Below are 21,394 nucleotides of genomic sequence, written 5' to 3'. Positions count from 1 at the left end.
TGTAAGACCTATTAATGGACTTTCCCCATTCCCCACATACACACCCACACTCACCCTTGACAGCTAGTCACCCGTCAAGTCAAGAGACTTAATGCACTTCAGAGAGACTGGACTGTTTGAGAGATTGAACTGTTTTTTTTTTTAAATTTTTAATCAGATTTTTATTGCTATTTATTAGTTTATTATGATGTTTATATTTTAATATGATGTATACTGTTTATTGATGTTTCTATTGCACTGCAGTCACTGATTGAGAAACAAAATTTCGTTCTCATGTATGAAAATGCACAGTGAAAATGACAATAAAAATCTTTGACCTTTGACCAACAAGTAAGTTTTAAATTCAAACATACTTGTTTTATAATTATCACGAGATCCATCATTACTGATTTTAAGAATTAAAGAGAGAACTTACTGGCCACATTCTTACCTTAGGTTGTCTGATAATAATGGAGGGTCTGGGGATTTGGGGATATTTCAGCTCCAGCTCTGGACTACACTCCAACACCTGCTCATCATCTGAGCTCTCTGCCAGGCTACGGCAAGATGGAGGTGACTCAAAGTATGTGTCATCATCTTTATTCTGCCTGTGGCAGATAGAGTTTGAGCTGGTACCATTTAGTTTTCTGCTCCTGGTGGAGTGAGTGAAGATACAGCTGACAGTCCTCTGGGGCTCTTTATGCTGCTGTTCCTGTGGGCTGCCTGCTAGTGTTTCTGGCTGTGATATTACTGGATCTTCTGCTGGAGGTCCATGGCTATTTCTGCTTCGCCTGGAGTTGCTTGGCTCCACAGAGGGTGCTGGATCAGTGTTAACTTCAGCTGGATTACCAAAACAGTGACCCAGAGATGAACAGGGTAGTCCGTGCATGCTGGCAGACTTAGAAATGACCAAAAGAGACAATAAAATAGATCCTAATTGTCCTGACATTAGGCAGATGTGGGGTTTTCTAGTGCGTGGAGCACATTAGGTAGTTAGCTGTCGTAGCTTCTTGTAGATCTCTAAGATCTAGAGCAGAATCTGGAAATTTTTCTTGTTAGTTATGCACATCATTTCCTTACAGTGTGATCAAAGCACAGTTAAAGGCAGCACATACGGACAAACCGACCTTTAGAAAACTTGTGAAGCAATGTATGATATAAAAACATCTTTATATCCAGGGGCGACATTAATTTCCATTCAAGAAAACAAATATCCTGAGCAGTAGTTGCCCTATTGTCCCGAAGCAAACATACTAATGCTTCATTAGTGTATTCCAGAGTTATATCCATAAAAGACAAGACTGTGTCAGCCGTCTGGGTCAGTAGGTCGATCTGTCATCACTTCATTCTCTCGTTTGCTCATAGATAAAAAAGATTCCAGGCCATGTTGCTTCTAAGTGGCTCCAACCATGATTCCTGTCCGTTATCTGCCTCTCTGACAACCTGCATGTGTATGAGCGTCTCAGGGTTTCTTCCTCTTTTTTGTGTATGTGTGAGCTGCTGGGTGTCTCATTACTTGGCCAGGTAGTCCCTGGTCTGTTGTGAGGTTGGAGGCTGGGGTTGGGCCACACTGTTCCTGCTGGACTCTGGTTACCATCTGACTCAGGGTCAGTTACTAATACACTTGCCCTACACTTCAACACTATTAATTAATGAACTCATCTGATCACAGAGCAGTGGCCCGGGGTGTAAAGGTTATTAGTGTGTTACAGATGGTTGAATATGAGAGTTCAAGTTACAGGCAAACACCGTAAGCGATAGGCCTCAGATGAGAAAGAGAAAGGAGGGAAAAGAGAGAGCCAAAGCGAGATAGATAGATGGACAGGAAAAGGCAGAGAGGGAGAGAAAGATAGAGAGGGAGGACTGGCATCACTCCTCACAGAAAGAGTGAGAAAGAAGAAACCCAGTTGCCTTTGGGTGATGGCTACTTAAATATTCATATAATCACATACAGCAAACTTGCATAAATAGTTTATTCTGCCTGGCCTATTTGTAAATATGTATTTTAAAAAGACAGTATCACATTAGGGCATAACGCACAATGTATTATTGGTATTTTGTTTATATATGCATATTTAGATAATTTCTCTAGATTTAGATTGTTTACATTGCAGCAGATACAGTTAACACAATTATATAAGCCAATGAAGTGCAACTTTAATGCTATGTGGTGTGATGCGGAGTAAAATAACCTGTAGAGAGAAAGAAATAGTCTCCATCTCAAAGTAAACACCCATTCCATTATATAATCAGTGGTTAATAGTTAAACATACAGTATGTCATACACTTGTGCCCTATCTGTTTTATCATTTGCTATAAGAAATTGAAATACTGCACACAACTCCACCTAAAGATGCATTACATTTACATTTAGAGACAGCATGAGGCCGAGTGACATAAAGCCAAAGTATTGCTCATGTCCAAAAGTAGAATAATCAACAACAAAAAAGCAGAATTCACTGTCAAGATTCCTTCAATGAAATCCATGTTTGAAAGGGCAGATTCTGTCAGGTCAGTTAAAATTTCAACCCACCATTGATTTTTTTACCTGCAGGAATCCTGCCTGTTGGTGTATGAACAAAGGGAAGTCCCAGCACCTTGGACAGCGCTTGTGACGCACTTTAATGCGGCATGTCATAAATTATATACACGAGCGCTTCAGGGAAGCAGCATTTAAAGCGGTATTTCAGCAAGCCAACAGGTAAACAAATTCACAGTTTAGCCTTCTTGATGTGAGACATAAAATCAGATTTGATGAATAAACACAGAACTCTCTATCAGTGTTTTTCTCCAACATGGTTAAGCTGGTTGGGCCTCAGGGTGTAGTACGTCCTGACAAATTGAACTAGGGTGTTCTTATGAAACATACATGAGCTTTTTTTGTCTCTAGACGTAAACGGAGATGTAGTTTTCACTTACTATTTAGCGGCTTAGACGGACTCTAAAGCTGCAAGAATAAAATTATGGTCTATATTTCTAATGCTATGTTACATGTGATGTTTAATGGCACAACAAGATAGATAGAAAGTAAACATAGCTTAGTATGAGGATAGCACTTCATTGAAAAGAGAAAAGATGGGTAATATCTCACACAACACTTTTAAAGGAATTACTAGCAGCTAGTGGTTGTGTTCTTGGGGAAGTGTGGATCTTGCGAAGACAGTAAACATCTTCAGTGACATGAATGCTGCTTAGAAATTTTACAAGTGTCATGCAAAATCATACTCAGTGACAGAGCAATCATTCCTTTACACCCAACAGCATATCAGATGTTGGACTAATTCCTTCACTATTCACTACATATGCTTAGCCTGAAGCATTCATTCCTATAAAGTCCTACTGGTACATCTTCACATATTACAAAAAAATATGTTTAGAAGTTGTTATTATTTTTGATTTAAATTAATGGATAACCCTCCATATGACTCTTGTATAAGGAGTAAATAAACTTGATGATATAGAAAGAGGCTACCAAGACACCTATGACTATCTTGAATAATCTGGCAGTTATGCAAGGATGCTGTTTGTGGACTTTAGTTCTGCTTTTAATACACTCATCCCAAGCAGACTGATGTCAAAAATACGCCGCTTATGTATCGGCAAGCGCACCAGCAGAATGGCTTTAATCCAATCCCTTCTCGTCTGAGGGGACAATGTAGAGAGGGTCAGTGACTTTAAATCCCTGGGACCATACATTTCTCAGGACCTTACATGGGGCACTAACACCAATGCCCTTGTGACAAAGGCACAGCAGCGTTAGCACTTTTTAAGGTCATTGAGGAAGGTCAACCTGTCCCAGGAATTGGGACAAATGTTCTGTAGAAAGCATCCTCACCCACAACATTTAAGTATGGTACAGGAACAGCTCTCAGGCTGGCAAGAAAGCTCTGGAAAGAGTCGGGAAGTCAGCACAGAGTATCATAGAAGCACAGCTGTCCTCTCTGTCAGACATCTATAACACCAGATGTTTGCGCAGGGCCAGAAGCATCACCTCTGACAGTCCACACCCAGGACACAGCCTGTTCTCACTGCCCTCAGGAAAGAGATATGGATCCATCCAGGCCCGCACCTCCACATTCACCACCACATTCTACCCAAGTGCAAGAACACATAATAGCTGTTTTCAGTCAATTGTCAACAATGCAATATATCTCTGCCGTTTGTTGTTGTCATGCTTCTTCTCATTGTATTTTCAGCTCATTTTGTATATCTATTTATATTTTTATCTATTTGGTCTTATTTGTACTTTGCAGCACAAGGGTTGTCTTTAATTTCGTTGTACATTAAAATCATTCTATTGTATTCTATTCTGAAGGAGTTTTAAGCTTCAGTTGCTGATATAGAAGAAACTGTACATACATCAATAACTGTTGCCTGGCTTCTTCACCAGTCAAAGCTTTTCGGGAAGGTGTCAAAGAGAAGGCCACTGATGTAAACAGCTGATATTAAATCTCGACTAGAGTTCACCGAAAAGCATGTGCGAGAATCTGAAGTCAATTAGAAGAAAGTTCTTTGTACTTTGTACTGTGCCGAAATGGAGCATTTTTGCCATCAGACCAAACACTGCATATCGTCACAAACATGATTGTGAGGCATGGTGGTGGCAGCATCATGATATGGGGGTGACAAAAAGGTGTATTTTGCAAATTTTGAGTCAGATCTGTTTTAACTTTGACACGAAATAATTTTTTATTACTATTTTTATTTGTCAAAAAAGCCTAATGAGTCAATGTCCACTGAACTGAATAGTTTTTATAGGCACTGTACAAAATACAAACCACTGGTGTCAACACAGGATCTATTGGCAGTTACACAGAAATGATGGACTGTTGCAGAGCTCTGTATCCCCCTGCTGGTCATTGATATGGACTACAATCATCGGGATTTATTTGCTGCATCTGACCAAAGCTGTCCTCAAGATGTTGCTGCTTTCAAAAGGTCCAATCTCACAGCGACACGCGTAAATAGTTCTGCAGGAACAGACTATTCGCTTGCCTTCAGTGCTTTATTTTATATATAACAGCTTTCAATTTAGATTTTTTTAATTGTTTTGTCACGATAGCTGGAGGACAATAAAACGTTATTTCCAGCGACATGACAGAAGCTACAGAGCCGGTGGTAAAACCCAAATGTATGAACTAGCATCAAGTTAGCAGGTATCGTTAAGAAAGACAAGTTCTTACCTTCAAATTAAAGCAACAAAAACTGTTCATCTTTCGGTAAACAGAGGCAAACTTCCAAAATGAACACGAATGTACATGGACACATCTATTTGACAATTAATATAAGAAAAGAGTCATGGAAAAAATGTCATTAGCTAATGCATAGTGATGCTTTCATGCGCGCAACGGTTTTTTATTTTGAAAACCGTTACCGGAAGCACTGCGTTGTTGTGCCAAACTTGACTCCGCTGAAGCAGCCCCGGAGCGCACACAGTCTGAGGATAATCGCAGGTGGAGAGGCCGGGTAGCAATCTGCCAACAAGGGGCTACAGAAGCGGGTGTCTGACTGAGGGTTAATCTGCCTCGGTTTTATGATACACACATATTATTTTCCTGCATCGAGGTTTGCTGTTTTTTTTTTGTTGTTGTTTTGTTTTTCGGTGATCCACAATGCGGTCCTCGGCTTGGTCCGTCGCCCATTGCGCTCTCATCCTCTGCACCCTCCGGCTGATTGACGGGACCAAAGTACAGCGGCAATGTGGCGAGGTGAGGCAAACAGTCGATCATCTTTATCCCACAGCCTTCATATTTGTTGTTTAAACCTTCTACACGAGGCGACAGTTGGAGTGAGTACCAGTGACCATGGATACAAACTGATGACACATTCGTGGGATGATGTTTGGTATCACTTGCTCGTTATCGTTTGCAGCAGGTGGAGCAAACGCACACCTTAACCGCTGCTTTAGAGAGGAGTTATGGAGGACGTCACGGAGGAGCATGAATCTGAGATGAGGTCTGGTGTTTGTTGAACTTCACCACAGAGTGCTGTTAGTGCTGTTATCAGTTTCCTGCATGGACTGGCCTTTCCTTCCCTCTGCTCTGGTTCAACTCAGCACCTCCTCAGACCAGCCTGGCAGCACAGTAACACCCAGACAGCCTCAAGATAGAGGAGCAACATTCTTCTATTATTGCCTCAATCTCTGTTTTCACACTGACAAAGAGATTACTGCAGTTCAGGCTTAAGTGCTGCTAAATCACTGTGCTGCTACCTTTCAGTTCCAGTGCAGCAAGGATTCTACTGACCTGATATTTTGTTCTCAATCTAATGCATTTAGAAGATTTATGATTTGAGATCATTATTGAACAGCTGCCATATCAGTGATTGACCGCAGCTCTTGTGGGACTCACAAGAGATAATTAGTGTTTAGTATTGCACAGTTCACAACACAATCTGGTTTATTTTCCTGTTTTGCCCTAGAATTTGCTCCATGTAGCTTCACTCCTCTTGTGCTTTCATTCACAGTGTGACTGAACTCCACCACCAGACCCACAGACATCAGGGAAAATTGTCACACACACCCCTACACACACACACACACACACACACACACACACACACACACACACACACACACACACACAACAGCCTGCATGCGCTGTGGTGTCAAAATCTGGTTTGGCTCAAGGAATAACATTATGTAAACTGTCAAGAAATTAGGCCACCGTCTTCTGTCGACAGAAAGATGGAGAGGAGTTCTGTGGAGTGAAGAACATTAGCCTAATGGTTTCCACTCCAGGCCACAGATTAAAACTGTCTGTGGCCTGTGCAATAATCAAATGTCTTGAGTGTTCCTGCTTGAAATGTTCAAAACTGCTGGTAAAATGACTGTTTCCAGAGCAGCCTCACTGCTCTCCATCGCCGTGGAGATGGTATGTGGTCGTATCCAGGGCAGAAGAGTGGTTGGAGCTGGAGAGATAACAAGCTCTTGTGCTTTCTAAAGCCTGAGCAGAATGTGTGCGTTAATTTCAGCGTTGGTTTGCTAATGCAGCAGCAACATCCACTCAGTCTGCTCTAATTTGCAACACATTTGTATCCAGAAAGTGATGACTCAGCGCTCTCCTTTGCGTGGAGACCCCTTGTCGTGTGGTGTTTACTGACCTGGCTCTGGCCTACATTTGCTCATTGTTGGAGACCACTCCTGCTGTGGCGGCTGATTTCTTATGCATATGTTTTCTGTGTCTCTTTTCTTCAGGGGGACTACTACTATGAATACACAGAGTGCGACAGCAGAGGATCTCGGTGGAGAGTGGCTATTCCGCATGAGCCTGGGGCCTGCACTGGACTACCGGAGCCAGTACGTGGCACAGAGTGCAGTAAGTTGGAAATAACTGCGTGTGTGTGGGAGTGGAAAATAGTGACAGTTGATGCGTGTATGTCACCTTCTTATCAGTAGCTGGAATTTCTACTACAACTTGACTTACCCTTTTTGGACCTCTACCAACCACAGATAAAGCTGTAACCGTAACCAAATACACTTGGAGCAAAACACTGTTACAGAATTTCTTTCTGATAATTTACTGCATGAGCTGGATCATTAGTGGTTCATGTTGTGGCCTAAAATTATTTTATGTGTCCAATGTGAAATCCAGGCGTCCTTCGACGAACACAAACATGTGTGATCGTGAGGAAATCTACCCAAACAAAGTTTATTAGTTCTGAACTTTAAGATAAAAAAATACAGAAAGTTTAGTAGTTTTGAATGTTCTATAGATGTAATCTTTGCAGTAGTTGTAAATACTATTGTTTTATTTTGATGGTATCAGATCAGCAAAGTGAAAGATGAGTCATGGAGGTTTTACCTTCATTCCTTTTTGTTATTCACTGACATCTGGCTTGTAGTTAAGGGTGGCGTTTTACAATGCAGGCAGGAGGATAGACTTTAACTCTGATGTTCTGTAAGGTGATCCAACAAGTTTGTTGTCATTGCGTCTATCTAGAACAGGTTTGCCAAGTGCAGTGTCAACGCCAATTCTCCAATGGCTCAGTTGAGGTTATCACTAGTGAAATCGATGTCCTTCAAGGTCCCCCAAAGAACAAGGTCACAGGTGTATTCTTTCTGAACTTTGATGGACTATTTTCTAAGATCCGTTTTTTATGTATGTAAAAACTGCATAAAACAGAAACTATTCTGATTATAATAGTGAATCACAACAAGAAAAATAATATTTTGTTGAGGAATTTGTTAATTTATCTTCACTAAAGCAATAAAATAGTTTCCTCTGCGTTACTGGCAGCAGTTTGGATGTTCATGTTGCATTCCAGTGCAAAGGTAAAATGTGTCCATGGGGACAAAGAGCTCTTTTCACCTTTTGTTATGGTCACATTTTTTGTTTCTTTCTTCCTCTTCAGTCTGAAACAGAAGTCACAGAAGTGACACCACACACCTAATTCCTCATAACTATTTAACAAACAACCTCACATAGTTGTGTTTTACTATATCAGTGCAAAAGTATCTGCTATATTTACAATCGGACCACACCAGAAACAGCCTATCAACAAATGCGACACAAATTGCATTGCCTCACATTCTTTTTGTGTTGGTTCTTTGAAGCAGAGAGAGGCATCACAATGCCATTAGACTATATTAGGTATGAGGAAAAGCCAGTGCTGTGCTGCAGAAACGTCATGGCTCAGTGGAAAAAGTGCAGAGACAGACACAGTGTGAAACAGGATGTAGGGATTATGTTCCTCGATCACTGGGGGTACATTTCACTGAATGCGGCAGTGATTTGCATGGCCATTTGTCTGTCATCTTTAGTCTGTTTTATTTGATATGAACGCTTTTTGCAGCCGCATGCGAAGACGGTTGGGAAATGACTTATTCAGCGTGCTATTGTTCCTCTTCCTCTCTCTGTGTATCTCTTTCATCGTGCCCCCCAGCCTTCTCGTGCAAAGCTGGAGAGTTCCTGGAGATGTCAGCTCAGGAGTGCACTCAGTGTGCAGCAGGGAGCTACTCCCTCGGCAGCGGCATCCGCTTCGACCAATGGGATGCCATGCCTGCTGGATTTAGTAGCTTGGCAACCTTGCTGGAAAATGGTCCCCACGGAGAAGACAGATTAACCTGCAACAGGTAAAAGGGAAAGACATAAAAAAAAAATCCTGAAAGCCTGATTAGAAATGAGTGTAAAATCATTTTACACCTTCTTCCTTTTTGCAGTTCTTCCTGGGTGCCTCAGGGAAACTACCTGGAGTCCAACAGGGACGAATGCACGGTCTCTCTCATCTATGCTGTGCATCTGAAGAAACAGGGCTCTGTCAGCTTTGAGTACCAGTATCCAGACAACAACCTGCTTTTTGAGTTCTTTGTGAGTATCACACATTCATTATCTTCCAGTGAAAACATACACATACATGTTACTATACTGCTAGGAAGATGGTATGCATTTGTTGGTTAGTCCAATATATATCTGCTAAGTGTGTAATGTTTGTTTGAAATACCTCTAAACACGTGATGGACGCAAGCATATCTGTGAAGTTGTATTTATTGCAGATCTAGTTGGAAATATTCCAGAACATAGTCGGTCCAATACCTAATCACAACACATACTGTACTTTATTTTATAGCTGATACCGTATCTCTTTAGAGAGCATTTTTCCAAAAATTGTCTGTATGGACAAAAAGTCACATCAGCACAATTGATTTTTGTCCTGTGTATCAGTGCATGAGTGTGTATGATTCATACTGTAGACGGGGAGAGAGTTTAATCTGACGCGTACCATTAATTTGAGTGTGTTTAGATCCAGAACGACCAGTGTCAGGAGATGGATCAGTCTGCTGATACGAAGTGGCTCAAGCTCACCAATCACGGCGAATGGGCAACCCACACGGTAAATGTTTCACACCGTAAAATGAGCAGCAGACACAGAGGACAGATCTTTGGCAGCTGGCCTCCGTCTTCTAAAATAAATGTATTGTGCAGCAACCAATGGGTGGATACGAGCAGGAAGGCTGTTAGCGCACAGAAAGAGCCTGGCATCGCTTATTATTGTCTCCAGTAACTTTCCACTGCAAAAGGATTTTCTATGTGTGCACTGTCAGCTATAAATACATTTATTCTGCATTGTTAGGAGGAGTTTGGGGTATATAGATCTTCTTAAAGTAATATGATATTATTTGTATTCTCTAGATTATGGTCTTACTTAGTACAAAAGTGTTTTTGTGGATTCAAAAGTGGCACAGTTTTTTTTTTGTTTTTTTGTGGGTTTATTTACTAATCAAATTAGACTTGATCTCAGTGTTGTCTGTTAGTTGAGTACACTGTTACCCTCTTGATGCATCTTGAAATAATAAGTTGAAAAAAAAACACATTAATTCATGTATGTAACATTTTGTCTTATGCAGTAAAGCATTTTTCCATGAAGTCATTGCTGCCCTGCTTCCTTTTGTGGCTTTTATTTTCAGAATATTCCTTCTGCAGCTTTGGAAGTAATTTTCTGATGGCATATCTCATTAACTGAAACTACATAAGGTAATTGTAGACGCTCTGCTGTCTCTTTGTTCATACCAAACTACGCGTCTTCTAGGTAAACCTGAAATCTGGCACCAACATCCTTTACTGGAGGACAGGAGGCGTTCTGATGGGGAGCAAAGTCGTAAAGCCTGTTTTGCTGAAAAATGTTCAAATTGAAGGTCAGTCGCATATTTTCCTTCTTTCTTCCTTGTCTCACTTTAGACAATGACTAACAGACACATCAGTCGAGCATTTTTTGCTGTTTACTTACCTTTATGCATCATTTCCTTCTTGCAGGTGTTGCCTACACGTCCGAGTGTTTCCCATGTAAATCAGGGTCCTTTAGTCGAGTTCCAGGCTCCTCCACTTGTGAACCTTGTCCTCGGGACACATATTCTAATCACGGAGCCAGCTCCTGCACACCCTGTAACAGCAGCACTTACTATGCAGGTATGGATGGGTATGTTTGACTGGTAATTTGATCCTACGATGAACCTGCAGAGCAACATCATGACCCAGAACTTGCAGTATTGAGTGAAGCCTAATTGTAATCAGTGCTGCTCACAGTAGCACATAATACATTCAAAGGATATAGAGAGAGTGTGTCCTATTTTCAGCCACATTAGTCGAACTTTAGAAGAAGAATCGTGCTTGTTAGTTCAGCGCTGTCAGCTTGTGTGATTGTAAGAGAGCAGCAGATTTTGGCAAATGATGTAACAAGAATACTGTTCTTTTTGTAAAGCTCCTATATTGCTTACATTTTACAGTTTTGTTTTCTAAAGCGTTATTTATCAGGGTAAAAGCAAATGCCCTAATCTTTTTCTCTACAGTGATTTACTTTAATACATCTCCATATACAAGGAAGACAGTGGACTAGCCCTGTTTGAGTGGTTGTACCAGCTGTCCACAATTAATATACAATAGAAGACAGTGAATGTTATTCAGTAGAATAACAAAAATCTGACATGTGTGAACTTTTATTGTGATACTATCACCAGGTCTTATAAAAATATAGTGTCCAATGATGCTATAAATACATCTAGTGTTTAATGAAGACATTCAGAAGTCATTTCAAAAGGCTGAAACATTCAGAACCTTTTCCGTGTTTAATTTAATACACCTATTTATGCATATTGTATAACCTTTGCTTCACTGTTGTGTTTTCAGCACAGGTCCTTCTAGAACTGTCTTCTTTAAAAGCAAACAAAGAGCAAAATGTTTGTTTTTTTCTTTTATTTCTTTGTTTCCATTCACATCTTTTCTCACACAAATGTTTGCTTCATTTGATTGTAATAAAAAAGGAACCAAATGCTTCTCTATTTCATTTGGATTCATGTGCTTTAATGATTTGGTTTGGTATGTTTAATGTGAAGCGTTTTGCAATGAGAGAGGTTATTATTAATTGAAGTACTGCAGTATTTGAGGGATTCTGGGTACATCATAACCTATTTATTCATTCATTTTCTGCTTTGCTAATGTAATTTTATCTTTCACTGTCGTTCCATTTTTTTTCCAAGCTGAGGGATCAGGTGCCTGTAAGAAAAGACCTCCATGTTCCAAGAAAGACTATTTCCAGATCCACACAGCATGTGACCATGAAGGCAAGGTGAGACAAAAGAAGCTATCTTTAAATTAAATACTCTGAGGAGAGTCATGCTGTAATCACAGTTTGTGCTCTGCTTCACCACTCTATTCCTACATCTCTGTGAAATTTCAGACGCAGGTCATATATAAGTGGATTGAGCCTAAGATCTGTCTTGAGGGTGTGACTGGAGCTGAGACGTTACCTCCAGGTGGAGAACGGGAGCCCTGCCCCCCCTGTAACCCTGGTTTCTATAACAATGACACAGCCATCTGCTCACCTTGCCCACCTGGGACGTATTCCGATGGGATGAAACGTACTGAAATCTCTGCTTTATCATACATTCCTCCATGCCGTTTTTCTTCCCTTACTGTTGATTTTGCTAACTGTGTTTTTCATTGTGTTCGTCCCGCAGCATGTCAGCAGTGTCCTGCAGGCACGGAGCCCACCTTGGGTTATGAGTATAAATGGTGGAATATTCTTCCATCTAACATGAAGACTTCCTGTTTCAATGTGGGCAACTCCAAATGTGACAGCATGAATGGTGGGTGCTTTCGGCATGATGTTACTAGTAGTTGTTTGTCTCTTTATTCTGCTGTTTTTGTCCATGATGAGAGGCCAATGCTTCACTCATATATGAATGACAAACATGAAGCTTGTGCCCGTACAAAAGCAAAATATTTTCAGCACATTTGTGGCAAGTTTGTTGGTGTTTTGCAGCAAAGATATTAGTTTGCCAAAGAACGATGTTCTCAAATTTGGTTATGTTGGCATGCTTTCAGCAGCATTTTGGCTACAAGGAGAAGTTACTGGCAAACACGCTCACTGTTGGTTCACGTTTCTTCTAGTAACCTTCTGTGTGCCACAAACAACATGTCTTGTAATGTTTTCTGACAAACAGTTGTAGTTAGCCTTTGGTAAATTTGCTGCAAATTTGCAGCAACATCATGTTTTCATGTACTAGTTACTCCTTCAAGGAACGCGGTGGAGTTATGTGACGATCAGCGTTGGTTTGTCTGCCTGTCTGCAACATTACTCAAAAACGGAAAAATGGATTTGGATGAAATTTTCAGGGAAGGTCAGAAATGACACAAGAACCAATCGATTACATTTTGGCAGTGATGCGGCTTGTAGTTTAGATCCACAGATTTGTTAAAGATTTCTGTATCATTGCAAGACAGGGGCACGCCGTAACTGTAACTATGACAACAAGTGAACACCACATCAGCTGCCTGCTGACGATCAAATGATTGCGGTCCTACTACAAATTGAACACTGCCACAAATTTTTTGAAAGATTTCATATGTTGAAAATCATGCAATGACTGATCAGCTTCCAGTGGGTTTCTGGCTTACTTCATGGAAAACATCTGGCAGAAATATTCACTGTTCGCAGCAAATTTGAAGCAAAATAAAATTGTATTTATTTATTTATTTTTTAATAAATTCTTAAGACACAACAAGAAAAGACAGCTGTGGTGTTGAACTTGCTAATCAGCTGTTCTCTTTGTGCCTGCATGGGTTTCCTCTGAGTGCTCTGGCTTCCTCCTATAGTTTAAAGTTAAAACATGCTTCTAAACTGACCAAACGTGTTCATGTGAGCATGATTGATTATATGTTTTTTTTTTTTGTGTTTGCCTTGTGATAGACTGGCAATCTATCCAGGGTTGTCTAGAATCCAGCCCCCTGTGATCCTCTGAGGGGTAAAGTAGACATAGTTCAGTGGATAACATTTTCTACAAAGCTAGCCAGAAGTCCACTGCTAAGTCTAATTTGCATACAACAATACGGCCTTGCTGCAGATTTGCAGCAGCTTTGACAAGGTTGACCACAAATGTTTATCAGAAACTTAAAACTTTTGCAAGGCACCATCTGCAGACAGTTAATGTAGAAAAACAAAACCAAATGTGCATATGAGCTTTGCTAAAGCTCATTAATCAGGCTAATTATCTGAAAACAGGAGAAAACAGCCTCAAAGTAAATATAATATGCATTTTAATTAGCATCTTGAGCGCATTTTGTAGCCGTTCTCCCCTTTTTCTAGTGTTTGTACCAAGTTATACTAAACAGATACTAACTTTGTTACCCTGCTAATCCAAAAAACTAAATGCAAAATTATTCCTTTGACGTGAATTGAAGAGTTAAATCGGTTATTTTTACCTGAATGCATATATTTCTTGAGATGTTTGAGTGATGTGGATTTGCCCTGTCCCTCAGGCTGGGAGGTGGCAGGTGATCACATCCAAAGTGGAGCAGGAAGCTCAGATAATGACTACCTCATCCTCAACATCCATGTTCCTGGCTTCAAGTAAGTACAGTCACGTTGAGTTTTTCGTTTTCCATCACTCTTATCACTGAGCTGCCTGTTTCTTTCTGCTGCGAGTAATTCCACTCTTCTCTGTTCACATCTTCCTGCCTCATCGGCTGTCAGGCTCCCTACATCAGTGTCGAGCCATTCAGCGACAGAATTTGGTCGCATCACTTTTGAATTTGAAACTTCATGCGTAGCCGACTGTGAGCTCTACTTCATGATGGTGAGATTTTTGCTTTGTTTTGTTTGCTGCTGTGTATATTTGCACATTTAGCGTAGAAGTCTGATGAATAAATCCCTTTAGGATGTGAACAGGAAGAGCACTATGGTGGTGGAGTCCTGGGGGAGAACGAAGACGAGACAGACCTACACACACATCATGACGAAGAACGCTTCGGTTTCCTACACATGGGCTTTTCAGAGAACTAACCAGCCTTCAGATGTAAGTACAAATATGCACTTAGACAGATGTTTGACTGCTTTCAGCTCCACATTAAGGCTGTCAGCATCTATTAACTTACTATGACGTCCTTTGCATTGATTTTCCTTCCATATAGTCACATCTGCTTTGACGATATAAAACTTACAATCATTGTTTAAATATCAATATGCTACGTTCATAAAATACAGTAGGAAACTATGATCTGCAGAAGGAAGACATCTTTGTCTCTCTCCATGTATAGATTGAACCTCTAAAAACTCATCTCTGCGTTTCAAGATTACATATTTACAAGATTTTTTCACACTGCAGCTCGATCACACAATCTCACCTGTTATTCTGCTCACATACTATAAAACTACTCTGTGATGTACAATGACAAATTGTAACATTGGTGTAGTTCAGCCACATCTGTTTGAATCCGAAACTGATTCTGAAGAAGAATAGTTACATGGAAAGCCCCACTTAGTAAGTCAACTTTATCAGTTTTTTATTTATGAAACCCTGTCCATCCAAATCCGTGTTTAAAGGCAGAACTGCTCAGCAGTGGCATTGACTGCCTATAAAACCCCCATTTGGACATGTTAACAAGGATAAAAACTTGATTTTCATGGAGGAAATCCTTAAAACTGTACGTTTGTTTATGTTATGTTGTAATTTATGCAGTAGCTGATGGATGTGCAATGACCGACTGAACTGTGATTCCACTGACGCAGTAATTTGCCTCTCAGAGCTTCATATGATCAGGAAACCCAACATGCCCTCTGGGTGAACCTTTTTTTTCTCCTTTCCTTCATCTTAGGTCCATAAAAACTAACAAGCTTTGAAAAACTTCCTGACAGTTTTATCATCCTTGTTCAGCTGTAAAAATCTACTCCACACTGGGTTCACCAAACACTCCCTTCTGTTTGGTTTCAGATATAATTTAATTTTAAGTGTTTAAACTGAGCTACAAACCAAACAAGCTACTTTATCACTGTGCTGACAGTATCTTGCATAATTTGTGAACAGTGGAGAAAAGATGTCTTTTATGAGCAGGGAATCCCTGGCAGTCATACAGGTGCAGCTCGACTCATTAACCAGCTCTTTTAAATCATCTGTTTATTTAGAATGTGGGAAATTTAAAGTGAGGGAAGAGGTTCATCTTGTACAAAGCACAGGTGCTGCATGTGCTTCTGCAAAAACATTCATTCAAATTTTTATAAACCTTCTTAAACTCTGCAGCACATAAAGTTCACTCTGTATGTGTTTTCCCTTCAGACCCGTCAGTATGTCAATGACGTGGCGCGAATCTACTCCATCTCGGTGAGTAATGCAGTGGATGGGGTGTCCTCTGGGTGTCGGGTTTGTGCCCTCAGCACCCAACCCTCCAGCTCCACTTGTGTGCCATGTCCACCTGGACATTACATCGATGCACTCACCAGCCAGTGCTCGGAGTGTCCACGTAACACATACCTCGTCCCTCACGCCGCTCCGAGCGCTGACGCCTGCAAACCCTGTGGACCTGGCAGCAGAAGCGACAAGGTTTGTTGCTGGGAAAGGAATCAAGCTAGTCCTTGTATTTAACACCTCTTTATACAATCCACCGTATGCTTGTGTTTTTGTTTTCCAGGACCACAGTCTGTGCTACAGTGATTGTCACTTCACTCACACAGACGGCAATGCCACTCTCACTTTTGACTTCAGCCTCCTTGGCTCTGTGGGAACGCTGATGAACGGTCCGAGCTTTACCTCCAAAGGAACCAAGTACTTCCACCAGTTCAATATCAGTCTGTGTGGAGGACAGGTGTGCAAAGATGAAAGTCGGCATATGCAGAAATTACACTCATTTTAAAGGTTTTAGTGCACAAATGGAATGCCCTTGCTATTGGCTCCTATTTCTTTATTTAAGGGTCAGCTGGCAGTGTGCACGGATAATGTGACAGACCTATCCGTCTCCGACGCCCAGAGAGAGAAAGGCGAAGGGCCCAGCGCTGTCAAGACCTTCATCTGTCAGTCGACAATAATCCCAGCCAGTGGAAGAGGCTTCCACACGGCGCTCTCCTCGCAGTCCATTAACCTGGCTGACACATTCCTCGGTTAGTAACATGCAGAAGGTGGAGAACTGAGTGTTTGATTTTTTTGTTATTACACTTCTGATTTTGTTTGAAATGATATAATGAAAAGTAAAAGGTCTGCTCTTCTGGGGTCGTGTTGATCTTTCTTTGTTACGTTCATGTTACAGATTCATGTTTGAGTGAACATGCACATCATAATAAATAAATATTTGTATATTATTAAGGAGCCACTGTTGATGATAATCTTGATGGAATAAGGGTCACACCAGAGATGTATCCCAAGACCTCCAAGAAAGTCCCTGATATCAACTTCTTCTACAGGTATTTCTGTAATTTCAGACATTTTTCAAGTAAAAAAAAAAACAAAACACTGTAACTGTGTGGTAAGGTTCTTACTGTCTGTGTTTTGGTTGCTAAGGTCTTTGGAGGTGACCTCCTCTTGCCAGTCTGGTCGGAGCGCAGTGGTGACACTTCGCTGTAACCCAGAGAAGAGCACTAAAGGAGACCTCTCAGTTCCCAGGTATTCTAGCACCGTCTTGACTTGTGGTCAGTTTTACTAAATATTACACCATGGTTTTTATCTATGCTGTGACAGGGTGTAAAAGTAACAAATTCTGCCTTTGGATATTTCAGTCAGTGCCCTGCAGGAACCTGCAACGGCTGCACCTTTAATTTCTTATGGGAGAGCTCCGGGGCTTGTCCTACATGCACAGAGAGAGACTACCATCAGATAGAGGGAGTCTGCAAGGGAGGACACCAGGTGGGTGAAGAATTTATTTGCTAAGTGCTGGGAAATGTTTGTTATGGCTCTTTACTAAAGCACACTGAATTTGAGATAAGACAATATGTTGACTTTCAGCTTTAATTTACGGCTGTTTACACCCACATCCAGTGGACTGTGCAGAAATGAAATCCTGTTAGCAGTCCCAGGTAGCAGTCCGCCAACTTAGTGGAGAAGCCATTCGTTTTTTTGAGTCTTCGTATACTGTGTAATCAGTGAGTGTGAGGCACCAGTTTTGTTTAGTTTGTTTTTGCACTCATGCATTAGTTTTTGTTATTGGTGGTGGGCGTTGCTGATGTACTTATGTTTGGCTAAGGAGTTTAGTTGTTTTGGGTTTAGATAGTTTAGAAACTGTTGGCCTTCGTTTTGTTATATTCTGTTCTTTGATTTAGCAACACTCACCAGTCTTGTGGTCTTTATTATCACTTTTATGTTGCATTTGCCACTAAGCAATAAATCCCTTCACGTGAACCAATAACATTCTGGTTGTCTTGTTGCATCCAGCCAACCCCTAGAGGTTGGATCGTAACAAGCCGTAACACGTCCCCGAGAACTAGGGGATGAAGGGAGTAACAATTATGCAGAAAACCGGGTAAAGAGGCAGGGAAACTGATCGTGTGGCGGACAAATTATTTATTTTACAAAAAAGAAACAAAACCAAGATTCAGTACAAGGCGAGCTTATTAACACAAAGCCGCTCCAAAATCAAAGCACCAGACTTCTGGTTGTAGCAGACCGTGAGACACCAGCACGGCACCTTAGCCGCTGATCTGGCCCACTGGCCAAGATGAGATCAGGTTGGCTTGACTTGTAACCGTCTCTGATTGCGAGGTAGCTGCAGGTGTACGTGGCAACTCCCACCAGGCGTAACCGTTCTTCTAAAAAAAAATAAAAAGAGGGGAGAGAACAGGAACAAAAACACAACCAACCCTGCACACAAACACACCAAGGAATGTAACACGAGCCGAGCATAACAGCGGTTAAAATTCCAGCTCTGTTCTCCTATGGATGCTAACACCCTTTAAACTGAAAGCACTTCAACAGTCTCTGTTTCAGTTGAAATGCAGCCAAAACCACGAAAACACTTCACTGCCCAAATACATGCTGGCAAATGTCAAGGTGCACTTCTCAGTTTCTGCTCTGTCCCGTTCTTATTTAAAGCTATATGTGTTTGCGTATCCTCAGGACTTGCTGTATGTGTGGACTGAACCGAAGCTGTGCATGGGAGGTGTCGCCTTGCCTGAAAAGAAAACATTGCCATGTGAAGGAATGGAGTTCTGGGTACGGCTTGGTGCAGGCGTGGGAGCTTTCACTGCAGTGCTGCTCGTCTCCCTCACCTGCTACTTCTGGAAGAAGAACAAACGGTACCATTAGATTTCCCCCTTCTGCCTCCTTCCATCTTTTTTCTTCCTCCTTCATTCCACCTTAATTCCTGTTCATCTCCTGCCTTATTGTTCTCCTCTCTCTAAACGTCATCCTCTTTGTCTTAACTCTCTTAACTTTAGTTTTCCCCTCTTTTGTTTGTGCTTCTTTACTCATTTTTATGCCTCCGCACTGCTGACAGCTGCAGCGGGAGACGATGTGTTTTCAGGTTGTCTGCTCATCCATCCCTCCATCTGTCTGTTTGTCTTATTCTCATCAAAGTGATATCTCGCCATGAATTTCTTTAATTTTGAAAAAAATGCCTACTTGGACTCTAAAAAGATGAAAACGTTTTTGACTGTAACACAGCTTGTGAATGTGAACACATGGAGGGAATTTCTTTAAATTTGGCATCGTTCACGTGAAATCAACGATGAACTGATTCGATTTTGGAGGTCTAAGGTCACTTTAGCCTCATGAAACACATTTTTGGCCTTTCAGTCAAGAACTCATTGGCTAATTATGACGAAATTTCGCACAGATGTTCAATAGGATAAAATGATGACATTTTATTTCCAGAAGATCAAAGGTCAGCTTCGCTGTAAACTCAGTGTTTGGCAAAAAAGCGCTTTTCTGGTGAATATTTACCACCGTAACTTAGGAACAGATGGAAATGGATGTAAACTGCAACTTAAATGGCTGATGGAAGCACTAAACCGCTAGGCAGTCATTCTAATTTTCTTACCTCATCCTTTCCTTCCCTCTTTTTCTACTTTGTCTCTTCCTCTCGTCCATATTCATGCTTCATCACGTCCCAGTTTTTGTCAGCATTCATGTGGACATTACACATCTGCTTGAATATTCCTGCCGTATCGATTCTGTCGCTTGTCTCTGCTAGGTTGGAGTACAAGTACTCACGTTTGGTGATGTCTGCTAATAAGGAGTGTGAAATGCCAGTGGCTGACAGCTGTGCCGTGATGGAGGGAGAGAATGAGGGAGACATGGAGGATGAAGTCGTTTACACAAAACCGTCTCTACTCGGCAAACTCAAAGCCATAGCATCCAAGGTAGGAGTTCACAGCATCAATGTGCTGTTAAAGGAAGAAAATCTCACTGTGCTGTAAGCTTCTACAATTAATGTGTTTGCTTCTGGTTTCAGGGAAATGGAGACAACTATGAAAATGTGCAGCTTAACTCATCTCATTCGAAAGCGCTCGTGTGGAGCTAGAACGGTGGTGATGTGAGCGAGGGGAGAAATCAGACCCTCATAAGGCTTTTCCACTGAGTGACCCCTTTAACAAACCACCCCCTTTATGAGCTTTGGTACCTGGATTACCAACTGTGTGTACAGACACACATATACAGACACACATTATGCTCCTAGCGCCAGGTTCAGAGACGTCACGCAAACATGGTGGCCTTAAAGCTCGGTACGACAGAGCCGTCCAATTTAAAGCATTGTACTGTGAAGCAGGTGTGTGTGTGACAGACACTTCCTGATCATATTCTGATCCAAACTGATGTCAGAAAAGGTTGTTAGAAGAGCTCAGGGTAAGACAAGGACCTATACGAGATGTTCTCTTTTGGTTATATTTATTTGACACTGTGTATTGTCTAGTATCTGTAACACAACTGCAGTGTATTTTGCCATCAGGTTCACCTTGGTTAGTGTTTCCATCTACCATAAACATGTACACAGATTAGTTTGTTCTGGCCATGCAAAACCCAAATGTTCTAATCTGTTTTTTTTTTTTTTTTTTTGCTGTGTTGAAATCTTTGTACAGTAATGAGGAGATCTGCTGACCACCTGAACATGAACATGCCATATTATGCTGTTGAGGTCGTGGTGTTGACTGTCGACGTACGTCAAATAAATTATGATGTATTTATGTAGAAGTGGACTCAGTTTGATTGATTAACTTGTCAGCTGACTCTTTAGAGAAATCCACTCAAGGGCTTGGAGAAAGAGAGGTGTGACTAGCATTGAAGGTGAAAAAAGAAAGACTGAAGGCAAAGTAATTTAATTGTTAATTATTTCTGAATGTAATACTCAAAATCATATCTTTTCCTTGGAACCAAAAGTGGACTAGTCACTCCTCACCATCCAGAGAACTACATGCAGTTTTTTGTAATGATAATTGCAGTTGTACATTCATTCGAACAATGTCAGGCTTTCCTTTCAGGGAAAAAAAAAGCACTTTATTTCTCATACTGATAAAGATGTTGCTTTGCATGAATCATAAGGCCGAGAAATAGACATCATAATGGTTTCTGATCCACATAAGTTGACAAAATACATGTTATCCATTATGAATACAAGATGCAAAACTCATCTTTACATATATTTGCACATCAGACTTGTAAACAAAGTACCATTAATATTAAATTGTGTGTCATAACTCCGGATTTAACAGGCTTGTGATGCAGCAG

General features: G+C 41.0%; 1 protein-coding gene across 1 annotated transcript; it reads left to right on the top strand.

The window, feature by feature from the left end:
- The first annotated feature begins 5,393 nt into the window (after positions 1-5,393).
- On the top strand, positions 5,394-20,857 carry elapor2a (endosome-lysosome associated apoptosis and autophagy regulator family member 2a). The gene is made up of 22 exons (XM_023291226.3): positions 5,394-5,687; positions 7,175-7,295; positions 8,863-9,052; positions 9,140-9,287; positions 9,721-9,810; positions 10,507-10,612; positions 10,731-10,883; positions 11,951-12,039; positions 12,151-12,331; positions 12,431-12,559; positions 14,232-14,322; positions 14,446-14,548; positions 14,630-14,767; positions 16,025-16,288; positions 16,377-16,550; positions 16,656-16,842; positions 17,046-17,142; positions 17,240-17,341; positions 17,455-17,581; positions 18,788-18,966; positions 19,863-20,031; positions 20,124-20,857. The coding sequence occupies exons 1-22, from the start codon at positions 5,592-5,594 to the stop codon at positions 20,190-20,192; spliced, it is 3,003 nt and encodes a 1,000-aa protein (XP_023146994.2). The 5' UTR covers positions 5,394-5,591; the 3' UTR covers positions 20,193-20,857.
- Positions 20,858-21,394: the final 537 nt, after the last annotated feature.

The sequence above is a fragment of the Amphiprion ocellaris genome, chromosome 3 (assembly GCF_022539595.1).
Source record: "Amphiprion ocellaris isolate individual 3 ecotype Okinawa chromosome 3, ASM2253959v1, whole genome shotgun sequence".
Taxonomy (NCBI): Eukaryota; Metazoa; Chordata; class Actinopteri; family Pomacentridae; genus Amphiprion; species Amphiprion ocellaris.
This window is presented reverse-complemented; position numbering and strand designations above follow the sequence as displayed.

Excerpts from the sequence above, each read along its gene's own strand:
- elapor2a (XM_023291226.3), top strand. The coding sequence starts at position 5,592 with ATGCGGTCCTCGGCTTGGTCCGTCGCCCATTGCGCTCTCATCCTCTGC. Across the intron at positions 12,332-12,430 it reads GTATTCCGATGGGATGAAAC|CATGTCAGCAGTGTCCTGCA; the intron begins GTACTGAAATCT and ends TTCGTCCCGCAG. Across the intron at positions 14,323-14,445 it reads ATCCATGTTCCTGGCTTCAA|GCTCCCTACATCAGTGTCGA; the intron begins GTAAGTACAGTC and ends ATCGGCTGTCAG.